The sequence below is a fragment of the Erpetoichthys calabaricus genome, chromosome 17 (genome assembly GCF_900747795.2).
Source record: "Erpetoichthys calabaricus chromosome 17, fErpCal1.3, whole genome shotgun sequence".
NCBI lineage: Eukaryota > Metazoa > Chordata > Cladistia > Polypteriformes > Polypteridae > Erpetoichthys > Erpetoichthys calabaricus.
This window is the reverse complement of record NC_041410.2, coordinates 99,380,818-99,407,850: the sequence shown is the minus strand read 5'-3', so window position 1 is coordinate 99,407,850 and position 27,033 is coordinate 99,380,818. Positions and strand designations below refer to the sequence as shown.

Genomic DNA, 27,033 nt, shown 5'->3' with positions numbered 1-27,033 from the left:
GAAGTGCTGGGCCTGTACGTCACACAACATCTCACCTTACTGGTCTCGGCTCGCTGCCCCCCTGGAACTCCAGTAAGTGACTGTATGATCTGAGAGAGACCCCAATGCTAAACTGGAGAGTGGACCGCCAAGGTCTGAGCACACATGGACTTTCAAAGAGGTGTCTGTTAGGTCACCGTGAACTCTGAATTGGCCCCCTGTGGGTGTCCAGTGACAGAGTGGCACCCGTCCAGCGTTGGCTCCTGGGATGAACTTGGCACCGCTGGTACAGATGCCAGCTTCTCAAGACCCGGAACTGAATAAAACTTGACACGTTAAGGGTGTTGTAATTTACTGAAAGGTTGTTTTTATTAAAGATGGCGGTTTTGCTGCCGCGGGTTCAAACCTCATGGCACCGGTGCTTATATTTCACATCCTGGACTCGGCGTTTCTCTCCATAGCAGATGTGACTTAGTGAGGGTCATCGATGCTCTAAATGGGGTCTACATGAGGTGTTGTGTGCGACTGCCGTCTTCTGAGGCCTCCGCACCTGCACTTCACAACAGGTCATCCACCTGAAGATAAGCACGGGTGGTCTGGCCAGTGCTTGGATGGGAGACCACCTAGGAAAAGTGTAGGCTGCTGGAAGAGGTGTGGCTTACCCTGTGGAGGTCTGTGTGTGGACCCCAATGCCCCGGCATGGTGACACCGTGCTTTAGAATCTGGTGCCATCCTGCAGGTGAGATGGAAAACTGGGGTCCTGACTCTCGGTGCTCAAGAAAGTCCCTGGGCATCTTTCAAAAAGAGGTTGGGTGTCCCCAACTGTCCTGTATAAATTGCCCAGCACATTCTGGCCCCCTAATTGTCCCCTCAGTGTCTCTCTCCTACCACCTAATAACTAATGTGTGGTGGACATATTGGCTCAACAATGTCTGCCATCACACCATCCAGGAGGACGTTACCCACTGGCGTTGGTTCAAGTGATTATCTGCTGACTGTGTAAGGCGCTATATACATGTCACTAATTATGATGAAGAGGTAGCCCATCCAGGTTTGGTTCCCATCAGACCCCAAATGGTCCAACTTTTACTGACAAGGACCAAGAATTAATGGATGGCCGCCGGGCTGCCGTGTCTAATCCCCCTCAATGACGCCATGACAGCCCCTCAGCCATTACAGAATAAACAGACAAAGGGCAGCAGAGCCCTGAGCGCAGCCCAAGGGGCAGACTGGGAAGCCCCCATTTCATTTTACTGACCTCTCGCTCCTCCATTAAGTTCAGCTAAAGCAGGTGCTGCAGGCAGAGCTGGGAGCTCAACAATGGGGGTCTGCAGTAATGGCGTCCAGCAGTAGGGGGGGCCGAAGTGAACGGCACAGGAGAGGCAATTCAGGTAATGGAGTCCAGTGAAGCGTCTGGAAGAATATGGACGGCAATGAGCTGAGCGAAGTTCATGGACATCGAGCTGAAGAGAAGAGCGGGGGTTCCTTGATCTGAGCATTCATCGTGCTGTAATGTCAGGACCCCAAATGGCAAGGCGCTATATAATATCAAAGGGCCGCTGCCTTGCGTTCCTGCTGACGTTGTCCACCCGGGGACGCCTACAAGGTCGTGTCCTTCTGGAAAACACAAGAAAGTAGAGGAAGAGCATTTGAGGAGATGTCTGCAGACCACAAGAGCAGCGGGGGGCAAGGCGGTGAGTGGGCCTGAAAACAACGGGATGAGCAAGCAACAAGCCATTTTGAACTCCCTTGAAGTTTGGAGCCATGGTGATCATATTAAGGTCCGAGGGGGGCAAGCCCCCCTTTTGGTTTGGTTCATCGTAGATCAGATATATAAACGTTATGGAGGGACCTTGATTTTGAAGGGGGGCTGGGGGCTGGGGGGGCTGCACGCAATCCGGTAACAGAAGCCAACAAATAAAGCAGCAGTTTGGTCTTCACTCGGTCAGATGCTATGGAAACGTCAAAGTGTGTGGCCAGGTGACGCAGCAGTCAGGGTGCATGTTGGGGGCTGAATGTGAAGCACGAATCGCATTGATAAAGCACCAGAAGAGGGTCCCGTTTGGCAGGTCATCCTCGGGCCAGTGAAATGTGCAGCTGACTTTCGTACTTTATCACGTCTTTAGCTACTTAGTAAGGAGTAACGAAGCTCCAGGTTACTTTTAAAGGCGACGCCAAGCCCAACACCGCTCAGCACACGGACGGCGAGGAGTCGTTGAAATGAAACTCCTAAGACCCCCACTTACTTTCCTTTAACTCTCACTGCATCACGATGGATGGATTTGATACTTTTCGCCGTTTATTTATTTATTTATCGATTGATTATTTTAGAGACGTTCGCCAGGTCAAGCTGTCCGTCGTAATCGGCCGGCGCCTTTGAGTTTCTTGCGGACACCCAGGCCTAGCAGCTCATTTGGGTGTTTCTGGTGTCGTGACCCACCTTATCCCAACATGCGACTTTGGCTCATCGTGATTCAGAGTGGTGGTGGTGGGGGGTCAAGTGAGACTGCTGGAGTGACGGCCCACCGTGACCCACCAACAGCAAGTCGTGATGCGCCGGCGGCAGCCCTCTCGTGGGAGTTTGGTGCTGATTTTCAGTTTTACGTATCGCGAGGGTGGCACAGGGGTTGGCACTGCCCTCTCGTTGATGTTCTTATTTTCCTCACCATTTGTTGCGTTTCACGTGAGGGCTGCTCGTCTGCGGCTCTTGAGTGTTTGTTAGGACAGCACAGATTCCTGCCTATAAATGGATTTCTCACTTCATCAACGTTATTTTCAGCTTCAAAAGAACAGCAGCAGATAAAAACGAAGGAAGAAAAGAATAAAAGGAAGGAAGGCATCTCTGAATAACAAGCTGAGCAGCGCCATAACCCCCCAGTAGCCCGCTTGTCACCTTCTGGACTCACCGTTGCAGTCCCCTCAGGCACTGACGTCTCCGTCTGTCGGGTGACACGGCTGAAGCAGCTCCTGTACTCGCCTCTCACCTGAGAACAAGAAGAACAGGAGGGACGTCACTGGGAGAAGCTAAGGGGCCGAAAGGTCTCCACGACCCCCCCCTTCTTGTAGTGATTTGAATTCCAGCCAAGGGAGCCCACCCTTCACCAGGACCACCTCTCTAGACACAGCAGACCATCGACACTGTGATCTGAGGTGACGACGTGACCAGCCGTCATTTCAACTTCAAACACACCAATGTGACACTCTTGGAAATTTGGACGTCTACAAGACTGATGAAGAAGTGGAGATGAGTCTCATTACTGGAGAGCCGTCCTTCTGGGAGCAGCCACTGAGGTGCCATCATCTTCATCACATGGCCGGATATGATGAGACAGACAGATAGACAGACAAACGGACAGACAGACGGACCCTCGCATTTACCTGCCGGTTTAGGAGGCAGTAGACCAGGAAAATGAAGAAACCCTGCAGGCCGTTGAGCAGAACAAAGAGATAGCGGAGCACCTGGAGCTCCTGGTGGAGACCCACAGCCCAGCTGCAGCCCATGATGACAAAATGTGCGATGGACTTGAAGGTCAGCTGCCTGCGGAAGAAAACAGAAAGTGGGAGACTGGCGAGGACGTGGAGCTGCCATAAAAGACCCCTGAAATCCTTCACTTCAGAAAAGTACGGGGGTGTGAAGTTAGGGTTAGGGCTACACTCTCACAAAATGAGGAATGACTTGTGCCATATCATCAAATAGTAGGGGTGGCACGGTGACCAGAGTTCGCATCCTGGGTCCTCTCAGTGCAGATCCCCTCAAGGTGGTCCGGTTTCCACAAGTTGTCCAAAGACATGCAGGTTAGGTGAATTGGTGACGCTGAATTGGGCAGTGTGTGTGTGTGTGTGTGTGTTCACTCTGTGAAGGACCCCTCCCTGCCTTGCGCCCTATGCAAGCCCACCGTGCCCCTGGTCTGGATTAAGCAGATTTGACAATGACAATGACAGCCACGTGACATTAAACAACAACATTGTCTCGTCGTTATCTGTTTTTCCTCTTGATTTTGCCCTTTTAATGGCACACTGAGGTGGGCACGGGTACAAGTGACAGGGAATGTTAAATCACAGCAGCTCTTCTGTTGTGTTACCAACTTCTGTTATAATTGTGTAAATAAGTAGAACGTGAAAGAAGCGACCACTAAAAGTAAAAAACACAAAGAAATAAGCGAGCAGCCTGCTTAATGAAGGCAGAAGTTCAGCAACACAGTGGGAGGAAACCCCCTGAAGTGACACCGATTTCAGATGTGTCACACGCCCACACGTTTGTGGTGGCACACTGACCGTGTGCTGGAGCTTCATCATCCTCACCTCGTATCCTTAAGTTTAGACACATCAGAATTGATGCCATGGAGCTGAGACCTCAGATTGTAGAGGACTGAGGAGAACAGAAGAAGGTTGGCCTAAGAGAGAAGGTGACACAGCAAGTCAGCCTGTGCTTCATCCTCCTAGTGAGTCACAAGGAGTGGCATAGAAAGCAGACAGGCCAGCAGCGGCTTACCGCGATCAAGAACCACGACGGGCCCAGAAAACTCCAGAAGAATCCACGCTGGTGGGACAACCAGCAGCTGGGGAAAAAAAAAGTCAAATTTTACTGGACTGGACTACACACGCGGACCACCAGTCCTCAAATAAAGGTGGCTCATAGGGAGCAGGCGGAACTTTCTGATTCTGGCAAGGTCTTTTGTTTTCACCCTGGATGAAAGGCTCATAAAATATTCAAATCTCACTGTCGTTCTCCTCCATATCCTCTGGGGAAGACCACCGCAGCCACGGCCACAATGAGTGCTGGGGCGCCGTAGCCCACCGGCAGCAGATGTCTCCTCCGTAGGCCCTGCCGGCTGCTGTATTTGACCGCTCTCAGGTTTCGCACCAGCAGGAGGAGCTGAAGCCCACCAAGGGACATCCAGGTGAAGCTGGCCAGGAATAGGAAGTGCAGGAGCCCAGCGACCACCGAGCAGAGGGTCTGTGAAGGAAAGCAGAGGGGTGAGGAGACCAAAGCGGACGAGCGGAGCTTCAACTCACCAATCCATAAAACGTGTTGTGGGAGCCCACCAGTGGCACATCATGGTACCACGTGACCTTGTGACAGAGGAGACTGGCTGCCCCCTTTGTCCAGTTTCACTTTACACACATTTGTCATCTGCTATATCATTCCTGAGGCCGAGTGAGCACAGGCTGCAATGACAGGCCAGCTGTGCCACCACTGCTGTGCCACCAGTCCGTGACCTCGTCCACTAATTAGCACTGGGAGGTGGTCAGCCATGTGCAGAACTTGTGAATGGAAGGCTAAGGCTCATCACACAGGTGTAGATCATGGAGTCATGAAGACACAGCGGAAGGGAGATGTTAGTCTGCTTAAAGAACATCGACACCCAAGAGGCCACTGGGTCCACATCTGTCTGGTGTCCAGACATTACAAACAGGGAGCATGGATCTCATCAGACCCCCCCCAAGCTTCATGTAGCACCTTTCCTAGCAGGCCCTAACCCCATCCAACTTACCAGACCACCTCCTCTCTACAGACCTATGGAAGTTCTTCATGGACTGCAGTCACTTTGTGGTGGGTGCAATTTAGGCCTCAACCTGATGTAGGTCAAGCATCACCATGGGAACAGGTGGGTGAGCTTGGATGGCTTTGGAAAACCCCTCAGTGTCCCCCACCTCACCCGCCAATGGTCACCCTGCGCTCGACTCACCTTGTTGCTCGTCCACTCCACTCCAATTAAGAAGAGCAAGTGAGCCCCAAAGAGGCACAGGCTGAGGTGCAGGTAAACGGTCTTGTTGGCATCCACAATCGAGCGGGTAAACAGGAAGGTCAGGATGGCGAGGGCGAGGCACGCCAGGGATGTTGACACCACCACACAGCTGAAGATGGAGAAAGCCGAGTCGTCAGGTATCTGAGGAGAGAGGAGGAGAGCTCAGAGAGGACTGGCACTCGTCTCAGGCCTGAGGGGCCAGGAGAAGTGGTCTTTGATACGAACCAGTCAGATGGCACCATTTGTGGAAGGGCCGTCCTATAGGGCAGCTCAGACCATTTTTCTTCTTCGTTTGGCCACGCCCCTTTTCCAGTTGTGTTCAGGTTTGATGCTAAAAGCAGCTGCTGCCACCATAATTTAAAGCATGGCACACATATTCAAGCAAAACTGCCAAGGATGCTCCTAGGGTGGCATGTTGCCGGGGGTGGCACAGGTTGCTCGCACTCAGAAATTCAGAATGGTGATGACAGACTGAGCTCGTCAATCCATTAGGGGCACTGTAGATGAAATTTAAGGGGACCATCCTCCATAAAGTCCACATTATGTACATAGAGGGGCACCAGTTATGTAACTGAGGGGGCACACACTGCAGACACCAAGGAGGAACAGCACCCACCCCCAACCAAGGTCTTTAAAATCTTGTAATACTGGCACCCGAGGGACCCCATTTATGGAAGTGAAGGGCTACGCATTCTATAAATTTCAGAAATGACCACAGAGGGGCGCCGTTTATGTAACTGAAGGGGGATGCACTCCAAATAATGAGGGGGCAATAATACTGACAACCGGCTATGCCCCCCAGTGCCTAGAGCTCCAAATGGGACTCGACCAGCACCAGTGTTAAGCTTGAGGTGTGAGAGACCAGTCCAGTAACAAACATGGAAGGTCTCTTCTCATACATCCTATGAAGCCCCTCAGCGACTCCTATGATGAGACCCTGCAAGTCAAACAGTGGACGTGTCTTACCTAGAAATGAGTGCAGTTAGATCAGCAACTTGTCGTGCGTGCAGTAAATAGACGGGAACTTAGGAATTAATTTACTGCATTATAACTTTATCAGATAAATGTCACAATGACCTGCCACCCATCCTGGTTCAGTGCCACCCACAATTGTAGCTTGAGAACCCTCACTTGTTGTATCCCATCACGTTACATTTGCCCATCTGATACACTTGTTGACCACGTGAGATGTGCTGAGTGGGTCAAGAACGAGGCGCAGTAAGGAGAGCCACTGGGCAAGTCGGCCATCTTGGGTCAGCTGGCAACAAATGTGAGAACTGGCTGAGGGGAAGCCAAAACAAAACAAGCAGAAGAACACAAAAGACAAAGAAACACAAGCAAGCGTTAGAGACCTCCAAAGCATGTCAAGCAAACAGCCACCTGCTGGGAAGACCAGGAGGACCTCAATGTCCGAGCTCCTAAAACCCTTCTGACACGACGGCCACACAGTTAATGTCGGGAGGGTGGGGCCAAGTAGCACTCGATGGGAGGAGCCAGGGGTGGGACCACACCTTCAGATGTTCCACTGCCGGCCGGCCTCGCCCCTTTTCCCAGTAAGTCCACTTCATGTGCTCACCTTCTGCTCATATACTGCCATGATTAGAGCAAAGCTGGTAAGATGGCTACAGCTGCACGTGGTGTGGCTAACATTGGAGATGACCACCTCACACCCCTCTGGTGACCAGGAGCTCCCATTTTTTTGGTATTTCCAGTAAACACAGAACACCGGATTGGACCAATGGAGCTGAAAAAGAAAGCCACGTCAAAGGAGCAATAAAATGTAGAAGAAGGTTGATATTGTCAGGAGCTCTGTGGTGGCTCTGCCCGCGTACCTGCTTATGATGGAAAGTCAGCTTGACAGGACCCGTGACGTTGTGCTGTCGCCGGCTGCTGACTGTGGCCGTTACGACTGGTGAGTTGACCTTCATGGCGCTGGAGGTGCTGACTGAACTGTTGAAGAAGCTCTCATTGAGGATCAGCTCCATCCCAGTATAAGATGAAAAGCCAATTGTGACTGGCCCTGCGGGGGTCACACAAAATGCGTGCCTGCTTTAGTGTTCTTCTAGTACCCATGCAGGAAACCTCGGCTGTCATCTGTCCTGTTTTCGATAGCTTACTGCAGGTGGCACCCGTGCCCTGCACTCCCAGCAGTTTGGTTAATTCAGTGTGCCAGTTATGTTTCAGGCTGGTGCTCAGATTCTTGCTGGTGCCTTTGAAGTTCATTTACAGTGGGGCAAAAAAGTATTTAGTCAGCCACCAATTGTGCAAGTTCTCCTACTTAAAGAGAGGAGAGAGGCCTGTAATTTCCATCATAGGTAGACCTCAACTATGAGAGACAAAATGAGACAAAAATAATCCAGAAAATCACATTGTCTGATTTTTGAAGAATTTATTTGCAAATTATGGTGGAAAAAAAGTATTTGGTCAATAACAAAAGTTCATCTCAATACTTTGTTATATACCCTTTGTTGGCAATGACAGAGGTCACACGTTTTCTGTATGTCTTCACAAGGTTTTCACACACTGTTTCTGGTATTTTGGCCCATTCCTCCATGCAGATCTCCTCTAGAGCAGTGATGTTTTGGGGCTGTCGCTGGGCAACATGGACTTTCAACTCCCTCCAAAGATTTTCTATGGGGTTGAGATGTGGAGACTGGCTAGGCCACTCCAGGACCTTGAAGTGCTTCTTACGAAGCCACTCCTTCGTTACCCGGGTGGTGTGTTTGGGATCATTGTCATGCTGAAAGACCCAGCCACGTTTCATCTTCAATGCCCTTGCTGATGGAAGGAGGTTTTCACTCAAAATCTGACGATACATGGCCTCATTCATTCTTTCCTTTACACGGATCAGTCGTCATGGTCCCTTTGCAGAAAAACAGCCCCAAAGCATGATGTGTCCATCCCCATGCTTTACAGTAGGTATGGTGTTCTTTGGATGCAACTCAGCATTCTTTCTCCTCCAAACACGACGAGTAGAGTTTTTACCAAAAAGTTCTACTTTGGTTTCATCTGACCATATGACATTCTCCCAATCCTCTTCTGGGTCATCCAAATGCTCTCTAGCAAACTTCAGACGGGCCTGCACACGTCTGTCACTGTAGGATTTGAGTCCCTGGTGGCGTGGTGTGTCACTGGTGGTAGCCTTTGTTACTTTGGTCCCAGCTCTCTGCAGGTCATTCACTAGGTCCCCCCATGTGGTTCTGGGATTTTTGCTCACCGTTCTTGTGATCATTTTGACCCCACGGGGTGAGATCGAGGGAGATTATCAGTGGTCTTGTATGTCTTCCATTTTCTAATAATTGCTCCCACAGTTGATTTCTTCACACCAAGCTCCTTACCTATTGCAGATTCAGTCTTCCCAGCCTGGTGCAGGTCTACAATTTTGTTTCTGGTTTCCTTTGACTGCTCTTTGGTCTTGGCCATAGTGGAGTTTGGAGTGTGACTGTTTGAGGTTGTGGACAGGTGTCTTTTATATTGATAATGAGTTCAAACGGGTGCCATTAATACAGGTGACGAGTGGAGGACAGAGGAGCCTCTTACAGAAGAAGTTCCAGGTCTGTGAGAGCCAGAAATCTTGCTTGTTTGTAGGTGACCAAATACTTTTTTTCCACCATAATTTGCAAATAAATTCTTTAAAAATCAGACAATGTGATTTTCTGGATTTTTATTTCTCATTTTGTCTCTCATTGTTGAGGTCTACCTATGATGAAAATTATAGGCCTCTCTCATCTTTAAGTGGGAGAACTTGCACAATTGGTGGCTGACTAAATACTTTTTTACCCCTCTGTATGTTACTTATGTTAATGAGTTGTGCTATTCTCTGCTGTTTTGTTAATTATTCCATTTCTGTGTGTCTGTCCGCCTCTATCAAGGGACTGATGGCTTTCAACCCTATGAAGGCTGAGGGAACATGTAGTCCGCTGCGGTTCATTGTATGCGCTGTGAGCTTTTGTGGAGTTCTTGGATTTTTAGGCCTCTGTTTTTGACTTTTTAAATCTTTTATCTGTCAAAGATTCCTCATCTCCCTGTCATGTTTTACAAGTTGCCAGACCCTTCCATCTTGTGAGGCTTTTTATAACATTTCTTGGAACTCTTTGGTGCTAGCGGTTCAGTAAAAGCATGTCGCTCTACTTCTGTCCTTCACTGGCCCTGATTGCCTCTGGTTGTCGTCCCACCGTAGGACCTGAACAGAAGCAGACGTTGTGAGCATCGACCATTCAGGATCGAGCAGTCCAATGTGATGGAGGTGCAACTGTCTACAGACCTTCTGGTGACTCTTCAGGGTCCACCACAGGGCCTTCTAAGACAAGAGTCCACTTTGTCTGATCCTCCCTGCTTGCTTGTGTTCTAAAGGCCGTGCTGAACGTCTCCTGCACTTCCACAGTCCTGACAAGCCCTCTAATGTCCCTGTGCTAAACATTTGTGTGGCCTCAGTTAAAGGCGCTTGATAAAATGATTAATTTAATACAAGACTAACTAAATATCCGGTCTGCTGGCTCCTCATCACAGCGTTACAAGGCTTCACTGTTTCAGTTTTTCTAAAAATGGGGCGCCGTCTTTACCTTCTCTGTCTGCTCCCATGATGCTCTGCACATTCACCTCCAGCATGTTCCCCCTGGACCGCAGTTCCTGAGTGTCCTTTACTGCGGAATATTTGGATGGGATCCTCAAAATCTCAAGCTCTTCAAAACATAAAGAGAAGGGTTGGGTTTTTAATAAGCTTAACATATTAGAGACAGGCCTGGCACCTCACATGTCATGCCAGCTGTGCCAGTACATATTAACAGAATGACAGGACCAGGTGGACACTGATGGCCCACTTCGCTGACAGAGCTTGGCTTTATACATTTCTGTGGTCCCCTAACTTGCATGTGCCCATCACCATGCCACATGGCACCAGTCTCTGCTACCAGGATGAATGACTGACAGAGAGATATGAAAGGCGCTATAAACTAAAGACGGATGGTGTGAAAGGGGCTGTCTGGTGGGGTCCTTAGTGTCCTGTGTGCCGAGTCCAGTGACGTTTTTACTCACAAGTCCTAATCAACCGCTAAGGCGGCACCGTCAGTGGGCTGAACGGCCTGATCTTCCTCGCCTGACTGATCTCACGTCACATTTGTGACGGACGAGCGCCCTGAGCACAGCATCACAATACGGCTCTGCTACTTCAATTAGAAATGACCAGCAGTTAAACATGGAGGCCGAGCCAAACGCTGGGGCTGAGCTTCCAGAGGAGTCTGACGAGATCTGTGTGTTTCAAATTAATTTGCTTTCTCCAGTTAATCCGCTAGAAGGTCTGCCATGCCACATTAAAGTGCCTGCTGTTGACTGCAAATGCCACAGGCTGGTATTCTTCTCCAAACCTAAGCCAGCCAGTCCTTGGGGCAGACAACATGGAGAACCGCATGAGAAGCTTAATAAACATCGATAAACAAGTCACAAACCCTGTAGCTGTGCCCCCTGGGTGGCTTTGTGAAGTGCTGGGTGGGCTGAATTGGGTTATTCAGTGCCAGCTCCAAAGCTCTGGGCAGTGCCCACTCAGACACAGAGGGAAAGGCCTGGCAGTGCCAGTAGGGGGTGCACTGCCATGCCAGTCTGCATGCTGTCCCTTTAGTGCAGACAGTGAAGGCACAAGACAAGGACAGAAAGACAAAGACCACAGAGGACGGCCACAACATTAATGGGCACGGGAACTGCCACAGTGCCAAGGACGGCTGGGGTGGACATCACGCTTGTGCCTTTCAGCTTATTTTACACTTCAACTCTTGTGCTGTTTGTGGCCTCCTTGTGTTGTTCTGTTTTTTATGACTTTGTCCTTTGATTTTGTGTTCAGTGGTAGCTCATTGGTGCCCCCTTCACTGTCACCCGCGTCCCTCTGTCTCTGTCCTGTTCACTCGGACAGTCATCACTACAGATGTTCGTCCATTCCCGTCCTTACCCAGATTTTCAGTGCTTGTGTTCTCCCTCCACAGATGGCTATCGTTGTTCTCTGGGACACTCAGCATCAGCTCCTCTATGGTCTGCAGGTAAATTTCAGCCACGATGGACTTGTGCTCCTTGGTCATGTCAGTCCAATGTGCTTGATCAGCGAGGATGGAGCTTAAGGCAGCAGACGCATCCTGAAAGAGGCAGTAGGGGGCATCAGGCGATCATCAGGGACACCTTACACTCTGAATGTCATCTAAATAAAGGCTCTTGAAATCAAAATATGACAATTCAAATTAGAAAGAGGACCACAAGAGCCTTAATTCACAGTGGAGCTCAGGGAAAGACATGGAGATGGACACCAGAAGGAGAAGAAGAACAGAAATGAGAGGGAGAAGAAAATGAAGTGGACAACCAGTGGGACCATCAGATCTCCTTATAGGGTATGAGGAACACGGCCTGGTCTGGAGTTCAACAATGAAATTTTACTTTAAAGCTTCACACATACAGAGACACGGGGTCATGCAGGGACAAGGTGATGGAGGTCAAAGTACAAATCTGTTATTTTATATGGTGCCCTAACACAATGACCGCCATCCTCCATTCATTCTTCATTGGTAGTGTGAGGTGCTCAGGGTCACACGACGAGGCATCAGACACACAAGTCTGAAGATCTGCACAATGTGTCCTCATGGAGGTAATGTGTCTTCATCCGGGTCACACCAGCTGAGCCAGTCAGTACTAGCCAATCAGTGAGCCTCACCGGCATGCATCACGTGTGCATACAGAACACATGAGGCCACCATTACTGAGCATCATCAGCTCACCTTGACGTTTGCGTCACTTTGGATGACTTACCTTCAGCGGAGGTGCTGAGGTGCTCTGATCACACAGACGTTGGCTGACAAACAGCGTGTAGTTTGAGATGTAACAGAACCAGGAGGAGGAGTCGATGAAGGTCTGGTTCAGCTCAATCTGTAGAAATAAAATGAATGGAGCATCTCTGGTCACTGGTGGCCACCTGAGTCAACATCTCTGCCCCAAGCTAAAGGCATGAGATCATAACAACGTAATTACAGCCATTTAATTTCAAGTAGGTGGATGGTGGTTAGAAGAACCAAGGTAATCGCCCACCACTGCCCGTGCACAGCGTCCAGCCAAACATGGGCCGTTCCCATGTGCCACACTGCATTGTTTGTCTTGTCTGATGAGAAGCTGAGGGACCCACTGGCCTTGACACCAAAATCTGAACCAGAGACAAACCCCTGGCAGCAGCTGACTGCCCACCTGGTCCTCCAAACTGGTCTCTGCTGTCCTCCTGGTGCCACTGGAGACCTCCTTCTACAGTTGAGTTTCTCATGCGGTTTTGTGAGATTCACTTTACAAGTTCACACGTTCTCATCTGCCTTATGCACTACCTGCACATTCACACCACTCATTTGGGCTCGGAGGTAACACTGTAAGTCTGCAAGCTGATCCAAGACAGGATCCTTCTGGAGACTTGCTGCCAGTCCAGTGGATTCAGTGGAGACGGATGCCCTGAGATGTGTGCAGCTCTCCAGCTGAGCCCCACTTTAGACCCTCTGCACCAAGAAATAGCATCCCCAGGATTTTGCAGATGGCGACACACCATTACAATACACCATTTGTTTTATGAATGCTAATTACAGACGCGTATCGTTTTTGATCATCACCACCTTCAAAAGTGAATGGCTTCTCAAACCAACACTCAGGGCTCCCCCCAGACACCATATTAGTGGGTTACGTACCGGAAGATAGAGGAGACTGCAGTTCTGAGGCGGACCATCCGGCGGGGATTCTGTCAATGTGAACAGATGGGACAAAAAACAATGATGAGCATCAAAGGGCCTGACTGGAACACGGAGAGCAGATCTGCTGGCCATTCACACTTCATTGCTTTTAATCAGTGGACCTGCCGGTGGGCTAGTGGAGGTCCTGCCATCCACTTCAGCAAAGCGACTCTTCTAAACCGAGTCGTAAAATGTCTCCATGACTTCACTTATCTGAGGACACAAAGTGCACCTTCAGCTTAAGGGAATTTCAATGAGAACCCCAACTCTGACACCGCCATCCTGAGGTGAGCCCACCAGACCAACACAGAAAATATGAAGAATGTAGAGACAAACTGGATTTGAACTCCCAGATCCGTAGAGCTCAGCACACGTCTTCATCGCCGGCCTTCTCTCTCAGGTTTTCCTAAGCTGTTGCTCCACATGTGCTAAGAGGGGCAAACACACACACAGCTCCACCTAACCAAAGGGACCACCTTGTCATGAGACCACCCTTGTCATTCACCTACCCTCACAGCGTGTTTCTCCATGTCTCCATTCAGCTCCAGTTGAGGGTAAGAATCCTCGATGGCACGAGCAGAAGTACGACCCAAGAATGTTAGTGCAGCTGGCATTGGCACCACATGGCTGATGGGCACATTCATTGGCGTCTGTGTGAAAATTGAGCAGAAAATCATCACAGGGTTACAGCACAACCCTGACCTCGTCCAGTAACTGGCCTGGGCAGCATAGACAGAAGAAAAAGGTGGAGGGACGTCAGCTTTGGTGCCACTAGGGGGTGCCATAGACTTGGTGTGTTGAGGGGTGTGGGATGCCCTTGTGCAGGGTCTGCTGCATGGTTGGTAGGAGTCTGTGTGGGGCTTCAATCCCAGTCAATGGGCAGGCTGTTCATGGTTCACCACTAGATGGCAGCTGGGAGCCCTAAGTGAGTGCTGGTGCCCACCTGTAGGCAGCTCAGAAACAGTCAAGTGTGCGTTATGTGACAATGACAGACATGTAGAGATGCACTGTGCAGCAGGTCAGTTTAAGTGTGACCCCCCCAAAGTGAATGCTGCTTTACCCTGGTGCACAGAGAGCTGACTGGTAGGATGGCCCATTCACAACTGGATGGTGGACTTCATGGCTTACCTTGGCAGGAGGACTCATTGGCTCTGAAGGTCTGCTGTCCAGAGGATGAGTTGAAGCCTTGAGAGCAGGAGCAGTTGTATGTGCCCAATGTGTTGGTGCACTTGGCATTGGGGCCGCAGATCTCGGGGGTCTCTGTACATTCATCGATATCTGCAGTACAAACGAAGCACAAAAGCTTTAGTGGTCTGAAGGCAGCCATTCCTGATGCTGTGAGCTCATTACTCTGACATGATGTCCTGGTCACTGAGCGTGCTGACCACACTGGTCACCTGGTCCCATCTTTTCCTTGCTGCCTCCTATTTTCAAGGTGGACACACTGGAGTTGTGAATTGGAGAGGCGTCCAGTCTGCTAATGGACACGGGCCTTCTAATGTCCTGCTCCTCTCTAGCTCAGCCATGCTGTGGTCTCACTGGGTACTGCAGGACTTACTGGCTTTAAGGACCGAGGCATGGCACTGGCAGGGACTCATCAGTATGGGGACAGGGCAGTAGCAAGTGGTGTGGATTAAGGGCAAAGCTGAGGGACGCTGGGCAGGAGGAGGAGGAGGTCAGTACGTCGGGTCCTTCGTCTTGCTGTGGCAGAAGCAGCATCTCCTACATGCTGGCCACACAGAGTGCCGTGATGTGACACAAGCAAGGCACACGTGACCCCAGGCCTCTGTTACACTTCAAAATGGGTCCCTCGGAGTGGCGGCTGCCCAGCTGGCACCCTGAACCCTTGTATGCAGGAGCAGCTGAAGCTTCCTGGCGTGTTTAGACAGGCAGCACTGAGGCCACATGGGTAAGGCGACTTTCGACACTCATCGATATCTGCAGAAGGATGAGAAGATAACGACTGGGCATTGACCAGCTGGCCACCTCAGTGTTAAACGGGATGATGTTCAGGACTTGGTAACTAGGTGGCACTTTCACTATGACAGGTTAACAGCTGCCAGTGTCCTCCTGGCACTAACTGGCATTAATTAAAGAAGCATTACCCTGGCAGGAGGACTCGTTGGCTGTGAAGGTCTGCTGTCCAGATGTTGATCTGAAGCCCGGTTGGCAGGAGCAGCTGTAGTTGCCAATTGTGTTCTTACATGTGGCATTGGGGCCGCAGAGGCCGCGCTGCTCAGTGCACTCATTAATGTCTGAGGGGAGGAGAAAAGGGAAAGGAGGTGAAGTGAAGTCAGACAGAGACAAGTGAGCGAGCGGAAGGGCACAGAGGTGCCAGGCGGGTGGTCTTCTCGTGCTCCTCGTCTCTCTTACCTCTACAGAAAGATTCACTATAAGGGAACGTGACCTTCTTGTTGTGGTTCCTGTAGCCGGCCTGGCACTGGCAGTGGTAGCTCCCGTAGGTGTTGATGCACAGGGCATTGACTGAGCAGAAGTCAGTGGTGCTGCACTCATCGTGGTCTACAGAGACAGGACAAAAGCAACAAGGTGACAGCAGAGGGGACAGCAGGAGAAACGCAACATGAAAGGAATGGGCAGTCGCTGGTGACACAAAGAGCACGGGTTCAAATGGGACAAAGTGGCCATGACCAGGAACAGAGCCAAACCATCCCACCAAGGTCACCGTGACAGTCACACGAGGTGGTGGTTGGCTGTCAGCCCCCTGAACTCCAGTCTGACAGAAGTCTGGACCCCCTGGCACTGTGGCCAACATTGCAGTTTACTGGGACGCTGGCTTTAAGTATTCAGGTTTTCATTTTCCAGTTTCATTTCTCAAATTCCTAGCACTTGTAAACACAATTTGCTCCTATTCTTGTACTTTAGAGACCTTCACTGCCCCTTTGCCCACCTTTGCACGTTCTGCGCTTTGACATCAAAGTTAGCAAGAAAACATAAACAAAATCAACACCCAAAGTCTCGATAGAAATCACAAAAATGCCCAAATTCCTTAATTCTCTGGCCGCCTTTATTGTGAAATCCCACCAACACTGAGACCACCTCAGGGCAGGAGACATGGGTGCAGCAGCAGGTCACATCCACTGATGTCACTCGCCACACAACTGCCATCTCCGTTACCTGCAGTCAGTTTACAGAGCGGAGTGACAGACAGTAAGTCGACTGCAGCTGAACTGTGATGACATGGTGGCACCCTGAGTGGGCACAGCATCATGGCACTTTATGGACACCCTGGAAAGGGCACATCATGAATGACACAATCAACCACACATGTCACAAGTGACTCCTTAGAGACTGGGGACAGCAGTGACACTCTTCTGGACAGGACACCATGCGCAGGGGACACCACTTAGGGTCACCAGTAAGTCTGGAGATGGCACAGCAGTTAGGACTGTGCCCTCACTGATCCTCTCCTCTGTCTTTGTGGGCTCTGCAGGTTCCCCCCCCCCACATCTCTAAGATTGCACAGATTGGGTGGACTGGCACCTTACGTGTGTGCCCTGTGGTGGACTGGCACCCTCATATGGGTGAAGTGGGCTTGAGACTGTAATTGAGAGTCGGAAACTGGGAGTATGTGGTGAAAACTCACAACACCAGTGGGCACCGCTCTGGAATTTGAACCCAGGTCTGTGAAGCCTTAAAGCTGGAGTTTTAACTACTGTGCCACCCAATAAAAGTACAAAACAATATTGAATGAATCAAAAAGCAGAAGCCACAGTGCTGACCAGGCTTGAAAATGCCAACCCCGGTCTTAGCGGGTACTGGTGCCTCGTCCTTAGTGCCCTCTGGTGGCAGAAAGGTGAAATCTATAATGCTTGTTGAAAAAAAGACAACCCACACAAGCAAGACAGAAATAAAAATGGAACTGAAGGAGTTTCTTGGAGGACTTTCCACAAACGTAATGCTGAAGGCGACCAAAGTCAACGCCAGAATAACCGAGAGAAGGTCAAAATCGCAAATCAACAAGCAACGTTCCTCACCCTGGTGGAGCTTAGCGCTGAAAAGGGAAAGATTTGGACGCATCAACTGCTGTGCCACCATCTTAGACAGTGACGCCATGATGGCATCACAGGTCATAGCCTCAGGTGACCATTTGATGGACAAACAGCAACAGCGCCGGGAACAGCAGAAATGGCAAATGATGAACTCTGAAGCCAAAATTACAAACAGTAGGCATTATGAATTGTCACACGTCCGTGACGAATGACACTGAAGTGGTGGCTTCTGCTCTTTTCTCTCTTCTTTTTCTTTGGCCTCAGAGGCTCCATGTGTGGCTGCTGATGTTGTGCTCAGGGAGACTCCGAGGGGCGCCGTCTCTACGACTGACTGCCCAGCAAGTCCTCATTTGAGTGAAGCGCCCCCTACAGACCACTAGGACAAAGTGCACCCTCTGGTGGGAAACAATACTCCAATGAGCAGTGTGCCCCTAGTGGCCAGGGCAGTGAACCACCAATATATAATTTCAGCTCTCCTCTTGAGAGACCCCCTCAGAGACCCTCTGTGTAATGCTGTATAGCGCCTTATCATGGAGCTCTTATGGAAGATGTCATTAAAATCACCAGGATTAACGTCCATGGCCCTCATTAGGACCAGTGCCCATTTACTCTCCAGGGCACTACATTCGACCATGTGGGCTAAACTGTGCCATGGACTCCGAGTTCATCGCTCATCAAGTCACCTCACCTACTGGGGGTCCCATTGTGCAAAACCCAAATGATGGCGTGTGTGGTCAACGTGGCTTTGTATGAAAACACAAATGAAAGATTCAAGAAATGTTTACTTTGATGTTTTCTTGTTGTGCTGAAGCCCCCTGCTTAGGACACCAGTGCCATGGACCCTGTCTTCCTGGGGTCACCCACAGGGCACCCCTAAACTGCCCCCCACACCCACCCCCAGTATGTCCACTTACCGACAGATGTGCCGTTGGGTAATTTATAAAAACCGCCACCGGTGGGCCTGACAGCCTGAGGAAGGAGGACGAGCAGGGTGACCACTGAAACAAAGAACAAGAAGACGACAAAGTGAGTGGAGACAGGAGATTAATGTGCAGTGACCGGCGATGACCAGCAGGGGCGCACCACCACGTGAACAGGTGACCGGCACCTTTAGTTAGGACCAGTTTGAGTCTGGCAATCAACACACTTTTAAAGTAAATCCTCCATCAGGCTTATCTTTGGTTTTCTATAAAGAATGAAAGTAAACAACATCAGTCACTAATTACTAAGTGAGGCAGACAATAACTAGCGAAGGTCAAGAGTTACAATCAAACCATCGCGGCCGCATTCTTCAGTTAAACGTCCAGACAGACGTAACTATACCCCAACGGGGCTTCACTTCAGACCAGGGTTCAGGCCCAATCCCCTTCACATACACACACATTTCAAACCCCAACTCCCCCTCCTCAGTTTATCCATCACACCCATCAAAGACGTTCAGTCTCACTATAGACACGCTGGGGTCTCATGGGGTCTTAACCTGGTAACCTCCTAAAATTACTCCATTTGTTATCCTTGACTGGTCATCTCAAGCTTTTCAGGTCTTTTGTGCCACTCAAAGCCGAACAGCGACTCCCTGCCCACCCGCCATGTTTGCCTCCTCCTCCTCCTCCTCTTCCTCCTCAAATCTTCTCATTGTGCAGGTTTACGGACACCCCGTGCAGTGCGGCTGCGCCAAAAATAAACCGAGAAGTTCAAATAGTTTGGGACGGCGTTGTGTCCGCCCTCACCTCCCAGCAGATGGCGCTGTTACACAAAAAATAAATAAATAAAGAGACTATTAAAGTCAGTTAGTGAACTCGGCTTAGTCATCGCCACACGTTTTCAAATTTTACAAGATATGCTCAGAGCAATTTATTATCCAGAAATATATTTTCTTTTGGAGGATTTGACGTTGCCTTGGTGTTTGGTGTTGCTCTGAAGTTTCTGGCCCTTTGGACTCTCAGCGCAGACTCGGCTCTGAGTTCAGACTTGAGCCTTGATGGCTGAGACCTTGAGTTGTCCCGCTGGTTGATGTTTAGTGACACAAATAAAAGGTTGCGTGAACCTGGACATCTCACCGTGTAGGAGTAGCCATCATCCTTATCTCCGCTCCACTCACGTTTAGGACATCTGTACAATAACATTTAGCTCTTTGCCCAGTGAACAAAAACTGGAACTGTGCAGATGTTAACTTCTGTTTCTGCACTTTGGGGCGATAATCGCGTGTCTCACACCACCTGCCCTCTCCGTCCTTGGCCACTGTGGACGTCTTGTCAAAACGGTCATGACAACCAGCCAATGACTGACTTGGTAGGTGGCGTCAAGCACCTCTGACTAAGTGACACGGACTGATTGAATGAACGAGTGCGCCCCCTACTGACCTGGAGATCCACTGCAAGTTCGCAGTCCAGTGAATCGCATGTGGGGCAGACTGCGTCAGAAAGTTGTATCACGATGTGTGGACTAGTCTAAGGTTCTAACTGTATGATTGTATTTTTGGATGAAATTGTATTATTATTATTATTATTATTATTAATATTATGTGCAATTTTTTTCTGTTTATTGTTGAAATTGTATTTATTGTTAGAATTCAACAAAGATCATTATTATTATCATTATTTCCTGTAAATTACTTATTTTTGTCACTGGCTTTTTATATTACTTATATTGTTTGGTGGTTAAAGTTGTTGCAGATGTGAAGATTCTAAACTAGAATATAACTTGTTGTTACTTTGAAAGTGAACGAGTCAATGATTCAGAGATTGAGATCATTTTGGTGAAGTGAACTGAATAAATCGACTCACTCAAAGACTCGTTTTGCTCTTCGCTATTAGCAGGGGTTTCATTATTTCCGGGGCTTAGGACTGACTCCGCCTTCCAACACGATGATTGGCTAGCTAATTAAAGCTTCTAAATTGGGGTGAGAGTTAATAAACACCTTAGGACATTAAAGGATGCGGATGGCGGCGGTGAGGACTTCATACTAATAGAGCATCAAGCAGAGCAGAAAATGTCAAAGAGGATGAGCGCACAAAAAGTTAAAGGAAGAAAGAAACGTCTGATGGAAGTGACACCGATGACATCTCAGCACATCGGCCTGCCTGCAAACAAGACACTTCCAGCTTAATGCCACTGGCGGAAACAGTGGACACACAAAAAGTCTTCAAGGCGGAGTGAAGTAAAGGTTTCTGGAGGGGAAAATGGTGGCAACTGAGAAGGGACATCATAAAGAATGTGGCAATGGAAACCTTTACAAGTGAGCGCCTTTTCTTTTTTGAGAGAATTCACTTGTGACCAATATGATGGAATCCTCTTCTTTAAAAGGGTGGAGAGTTCCGGCCTGCATGAGAAGTCCTGGGAGTCACCAACACTGAGCGGTTGTTGCAGTAAATGCCCGGTGGAAGGCTGCAGCTGAAAGAGCAACACGCCGCAGGCCACCTGAGCCCCCGGGCGCCGCCTCGCTCCTCTGCCGTATTTCAAAGAAAATGAAAATCTGACGTTCTAACAAAGCAGTGAGCCGTGCTTAGCAAATGTGGCGAGTGTTTAAGGTGCTGAACTTCTCTTTGACACGCATTTTACAACAAAAATGACTGAATTTTCAGATTTTTCAGGAGAGTCTCTGCTGACTGCTTCATGTTAAGTACAATGCTGTCAAGGAGAAGACCGCGGTGTCCTTCATGATGCTGCCTGCTGCCGACTTCACTTTCAGTGTCCCTCTGATGGGCAGGAGGGTCGGACAAAGGCGGGCTTTACTCAAACTCTGTGGTAGTTGTGGTTTGGTTGCTGCTTCTGTGTCTCTTGTTGTTTTTGTCTCTTAACTTTGCCACACTGTAAAAAATCCATGAGAGGAAAATTTGTGGTTATGAAGAAAAAAATGTTAGTGCACAACACAAAACAGAAAATTTGTTTTGAATTGATGAATATGTCATTTATGCCATTCAACTTAAAATATTTGATTAAGTGAAATAATGTTCTGTACTTAGTCAGCTTTTCAGGTTTGACAAAAAAATACACGTTTGCTGAGCTCAATACGGGTACGCTTCATCTACTGAGCATGCGCAAATCAAACCTCTGCTCCGAGCCGCAAGATGTCTTTGCTTTCATCTGTCAAAAGCGACATTAACTGAACGGTCGCACATTAACAGGTAAGTGAAGTCCGGACACGGATGTGTAGTTTTCTTCAGTAATGCACAGTCCACACTTTGTTCATTATTATTATTATTTTAATAATTAATACTTTTAAATAGGGCCGGATTTTCCTATAGGCTAACTAGGCTTCAGCCTAGGGCCTCAAGATCAAGAGGGGCCTACATTCAAATTGTTAGCAAAATTTTATTATCTCTCATGTAATTTATAAACTTAAAAATGGAAGGTGAAAGGGCCTCATAAGTGAAATAGCCTAGGGCCTCTTTTTATATAAATCCGGCCGTGCTTTTAACGTTAACTTGGTCAGCAGAGTACACTGTAAAAAATAAATCTTGCATGTGTGAAAAATAATAATAAAAAATAGCTAACTATACGCAAAATAATCATTACTTTAATTAATTAAAATGGGTTTACCCTTTTTATTGATTATTTAATTCTAATTCAATAAAAAAATTGTGAATAATGTTAACTTATTATTTTTCTTAAAATTTAAACATTTTTTATAACTTATTCTAAGTAAAAAACCTATACTGTGAATTGAAGACATTTAAGTTAAGTTAAATTTAATGACACTGCACTTCCTCTCACATCGGTTTCTTGGTCTTTACAACATCGCATTCAGCTGTAACGCTTATCCATAAAAAGTTATTTTACTTCGAATGTGTAAGTATAAAGCATATTAATTCCGTAATGAATAATAACTAGTATTTCATTTCGTATAGTTACAGATGTAAGCATTTGTTATTTTCACGAAACCTTTCCCTTCATGTGGGAAACATGGCGGACAAGGTAGCGTCTTTCTAACAACCTACCTCGTTAGTTTGCTTTAAAAAGCAGGCACATTTCTCGGATAGTTACATATGTTCATATTTTTTTTTATCGTTTAAAATTTTATTTTACACAGAAAATGAAAATGACACTTTGAGAAGTTTGAGAACGCTATGGCGTTTGTCCTAAACTACGACCTGTAAACAACATAAAAAGATGTTTGCCTAACCGTCACGGTATTATTTGACTTCTTTAGTGTTCTACATAGGTCATGTATTTACTGGTTAATTTTTAATACTGTGATTTATTTAGCGATGTTTGATTTCCTACGTCCTATTTTATTTCAGGATTTTCGCTATCGCATACTGAGAAGTAGTAGCAGTAGTCTACGTTTCCTTCCCGTTTAGCACTCATTCCTGGGACATTATTTGATTGAGATATACTTTTTGAAGAAAGTTTAAATAAAGAAAAGAATATTTTCATTGACATTTGAATGTCAGTAATTTAGTAAAAATTATCCTCAGACATTTGATTTAATTTTCCTTTGAAAATACAACTCCGTTGTTGTGACTGTCTGTGTATGTTCAAATAAATAAAGATATATGGAATTTCAGCATGTATTTGTTATACAGTCGTTACTGTCCGGCATTATTACCATTTTTTTTTTAGTACTGTAATTCAAATGAAAATCGGAGTAAAATAAATAAACCATTTTTGCCACTACTTATATTTAATCAAACTCATTTCTTTTAGGTAAATTTGAGTAAATTAATAAATGAAGTTTACTCAATAGTGCAGTATATTAAATCTACTCAAAAATATTGCTTGTAATTTGTTGCCTTATTTTTTTAAGTACTTTTAACGCGTTATTTTTTACAGTGTAAGTTAGTTTTCAATTTAGTTTTCTGTAAAGTTAATATGATTTGCTTATTCTTTTCAGCAGAGCTCTTCTGTACGTCAGCATGTCACTTTTATGATTAGCTAACTACTGTTATCTGCTGTCAGCCACTTGTGCCGTTTCTCGTTTCTTTGTAAGCCCCTGCATGTCCACACTTCCGCTTTTTTGAGAAGCTCTGGTGTGCGACTTTAATGGAGGTGCAGGACTTCGGGGGTTTACTGCGTTAACACAGCCGTGCGGGTCTCCTTTGGCATCAACACTCAATGCCCAGCACGAGGAAGAGCGCAGTGCGTGTTCAGATGTGAAATGCGTATCTCCACGTGAAACTCACATTTTATGAATCCTGCCGATCGCCTCCATGCTTTGTAGGCACCTTGGAGGAAAAGTGCTGACCCTGCGCTGGCTACTTCTACAGATCCGTGTCCTCCGATTCCTCACTTTGAACAAACGAGGCCGGCAGCGTGCTTTCAAAAAACAGCCCTGGAAAACTCAGTCAGTGCCCATGAAGTACGCGCCCAGGACTTCATGTGCCCCGTCAGGATTGAAATCGTCTTGAATGCCAAAGTGGCAGCGGAGCTCCGACACCAAAACACACACCTGACATGATGAACTCGTGCATATGGCGAATGAGCAGCAAACTCGAGCTGAAGAGCAACTGGAAACACAGAAACGGCAAAAAGCAGAAAGACACGAAACACGAGCCGCACTTCAGATGGCACGTAGCGTGTAGCCAGAGCTCAGAGTGCAAAAATATAAATACACACACAAACGTGCATAACACACATACACACTTACATTAATGCAGTTACCTATGTATTGATAACACTTATGTTGTGCTGATTACAATTTTAAGATGATTGACTTTAGAGTTATTATTATCATCCATTCATTATCCAACCCGCTATATACTAACTAAAGGGTCACGGGGGTCTTCTGGAGCCATTCCCAGCCAACACAGGGGCGCAAGGCAGGAAGCAAACCCCGGGCAGGGCGCCAGTCCACCACAGGGCACACACACACACCCACACACCAATGCACCCAACCTGCATGTCTTTGGACTGTTGGAGGACACGGGGAGAACATGCAAACTCCACGCAGGGAGGACCTGGGAAGTGAACCCAGACGAGTCTCCTAACAGCGAGGCAGCAGCGCTACCCACTGCGCCACCGTGCCGCCCTTATTATTATTATCTGAGTGGTCAGCCTTGTGTGCTGTGACCACTGAGGACTTTGAAGCATTTCCTACTTCATTTTTTTTCTCCACATAATAAAACAATCAACTAGCAAACAGCGCAGTTCAGATTCTGCGTGCTGTTATTCTGTGAGTACCGTTTGGTAGAGCGGACACTTCACTCTGTTCTCAGATCTGACGTTACTTTGTGTAGAAGTTGATTCATTTTTTTTTTATTAGCGTATATAACTTTCTAATTAAGTCATTTTTTGATATGTATGCCATTAGCACATCAGTTTTAATTTACAGTCGGGTGTGTCTGCCCATCAGAGTGAACTTTCACGTTAGTTTCTAACATTCGTTGTCACTGATCAGATTAATGTAAGCGCCGCTATGTCTTTAGTTTTGAAGCTTTATATGTAAATGTCCTATTTGCTAATCTTCTAAATACATAACTTTTTCTTTTGGTTGTGTTTTTATTTCAGATGTTTAATTCTCGACAAAAGTCAGTGCTGTGCTGCTACTGTAAATTTTCTATGCAGTGGGATCAGCCAATGGTCTCCACAATTAAAGAGCAATGGCCGGGGCTTTGTATTGACGGACAGGTCAGGAGTTGATCTAACTTGTCGTGTCACTTGCTCTGTTTGTCACCTCATTGAATTGAAGAACTGATCAGAAACTTCCAAAGACTTTGGTGGACGGTCATCTTACCCAAAGATCTTGACCAGACGTCGTTCTCCTCTCCTGCTAAACGATTCTTAGCCTAAAGAGGTTTATTAATTTTTTCCATTTAAGATGTCTCACCTAATGGTTTTCCAATGTTGTTATTTGTCCTGGTGTGTCCATTTAGACAGAGGGAACTCCAGTTTCTGGATCACATCTCGTCTGAAGATGTTGCCTTGTATATTGTAATCTTTTTAATTAGCCAATAAAAGGGGTCATTGTGTTTGACTTCTCAGTATATTTTTAATGGCTAACACGGTGCAACACCCTGGCAGTGCAGACATTTTTAGTTAAATGGCCTACGTAGTTACTTGATTTGTTTGTTTTCTAATTAAGTTTAAATGTTGACTCCGAGGAGATGAATTCCCTTTCTTGCCTGTAATGGCCTTGAGTCGTTGTTGTTACACGCACTGCTATGGTGGCACATTCTCTACAACTGTTTTTGACAATATTTTGGGTTAAAATGTGGTTCACGTGTAGTGTCACCATAGACAGCCTACGCCAGCGTCTCTCAACCTTTACGTGTTTGCGACCCGAGTTTTCATCACAGTTTTAATCGCCCCCCCCCCTAACGTTTTTTTGAAAGGAGCCCACTAATACCAATTTGTTCTTTTTTAATGAATGATATATCATAAATGCATATTTTATTACTGTATACCTAATTAACTTTTTTATCGACATTTATCTAACTCTCTATTTATTTTTCTAGTATCAGAATGTAGTTTAAGTTCATTTGTTTTGGTTTCAATAGATGGATTTCTCGTATTTTTGATTCTTGTTTTCTTTTTTCACATCTTCGCGTCCCCCTTTTGTTACTTCGCGCCCCCCTAGGGGGTCCTGCCCCACAGATTGAGAACCACTGACCTATGCCATGTGCGGCTTAAATATCACAGCTGCAAAGTCCTAAATGTCGATAAAACTTTAGTGTGATGTGTTTAGTAAAACATTTAAAGAATTTAATTTTTGTCCTGCATTATTCAAGACATGCTGAGTTAGTTTTGAGTTGAAGAGCATGAAATCTACAGTTGTGTTTAGTTTGTCAAACTGGCTTCATAGTTAACTAAACTGAACAGCAGTAGTTAATGCAACACAGAATACGTTATTAGAACAATCAGCCGATCTGAGGAGTGCCAAACATTTAACTGACTCGACTTCTTCTTGTTATTTCAGCCAACGTGGTAAATGATGTCAACGCAACTCAAAATAATCAATTTATACAACTTAGAAAAAAAAAAACATCTAAAAAGCGACAGCACACCAACTGCGACGGGCGCGCCAGATAACTGAAGTTCTCTTCACGGAGACTGAAAACGACGAGCAGATGAGCCTGACCTGACGATGGCAGACCAGTCGCCGCTCGGGCCGCTCGCCTTACCTGCCGCCAGGTGGATCTCCACACATCTCTTAGCAGATTTCCAGCCGCGCCGCATCTCTCGAGTCCACAGACTTTGTGATTCATCTGCTAGAGAGAAGATGACAGGAAATCCTGAAGATGTGCTAATCATGTGCTTGGGCGGGTTTTTTTTTTGGTGGGGGGGGGGGGGGGGGGCTGCATGGTTACCGTGGCCGGGGGCTTGGGGTGATTTTTGGTATTCATTTGAAGAAGAAAAAAACGCAGAGCAGTAGAACGGAAAAATAAAAAGAACTGCGATGTAGAAGATGACAAGACATGTAAAGCTGGTGACCGGTGGAGTGAAGACACCTGGCAAGGGCCGGACCGGGCCATAAAGTATCTGCTTGGTGCATTTGGAGGGCCTTCTCTATGCCCAGGCGCCGGAGGGCAGACGGTTACGTGCCATCATTTACTCTTCTGTCCTCCTCACATGACCTGAACCCTTTGACAGGCTGGCAACTCCTCGCCATCTCTGAAA

The 27,033-nt window shown here is 47.3% G+C and overlaps 1 protein-coding gene across 4 annotated transcripts; it reads right to left on the bottom strand.

Annotated features, from left to right (window-relative positions):
- Positions 1 to 1,341: 1,341 nt before the first annotated feature.
- LOC114667459 (adhesion G protein-coupled receptor E3-like) lies at positions 1,342 to 26,608 on the bottom strand. Of its 4 annotated transcripts, XM_051920538.1 has the most exons (19): positions 26,538 to 26,608; positions 18,390 to 18,473; positions 15,839 to 15,985; positions 15,571 to 15,720; positions 14,594 to 14,743; positions 13,975 to 14,115; positions 13,424 to 13,473; positions 12,513 to 12,629; positions 11,668 to 11,848; positions 10,292 to 10,411; positions 7,562 to 7,749; positions 7,306 to 7,473; positions 5,670 to 5,870; positions 4,701 to 4,936; positions 4,472 to 4,538; positions 4,282 to 4,373; positions 3,358 to 3,517; positions 2,886 to 2,963; positions 1,342 to 1,596 (listed from the first exon to the last, which is right to left on the bottom strand). In XM_051920538.1, the coding sequence occupies exons 1-19, from the start codon at positions 26,590 to 26,592 to the stop codon at positions 1,579 to 1,581; spliced, it is 2,403 nt and encodes an 800-aa protein (XP_051776498.1). In that variant the 5' UTR covers positions 26,593 to 26,608; the 3' UTR covers positions 1,342 to 1,578. The 4 variants fall into 4 exon arrangements, with proteins under 4 accessions (XP_051776498.1, XP_051776499.1, XP_051776500.1 ...); XM_051920539.1 differs by lacking the exon at positions 13,975 to 14,115; XM_051920540.1 differs by lacking the exon at positions 14,594 to 14,743.
- Positions 26,609 to 27,033: the final 425 nt, after the last annotated feature.

What these genes read in the sequence shown, in the direction of transcription:
- LOC114667459 (XM_051920538.1), bottom strand. Translation starts at nt 26,592, where the DNA reads ATGCGGCGCGGCTGGAAATCTGCTAAGAGATGTGTGGAGATCCACCTG. An exon ending in TGGCAGTATATGAGCAGAAG is followed by an intron (nt 5,871 to 7,305) that starts GTGAGCACATGA and finishes CTCTCTCCTCAG; the next exon opens with ATACCTGACGACTCGGCTTT. An exon ending in CGTCGTGGTTCTTGATCGCG is followed by an intron (nt 4,374 to 4,471) that starts GTAAGCCGCTGC and finishes CTTCTCTCTTAG; the next exon opens with GCCAACCTTCTTCTGTTCTC.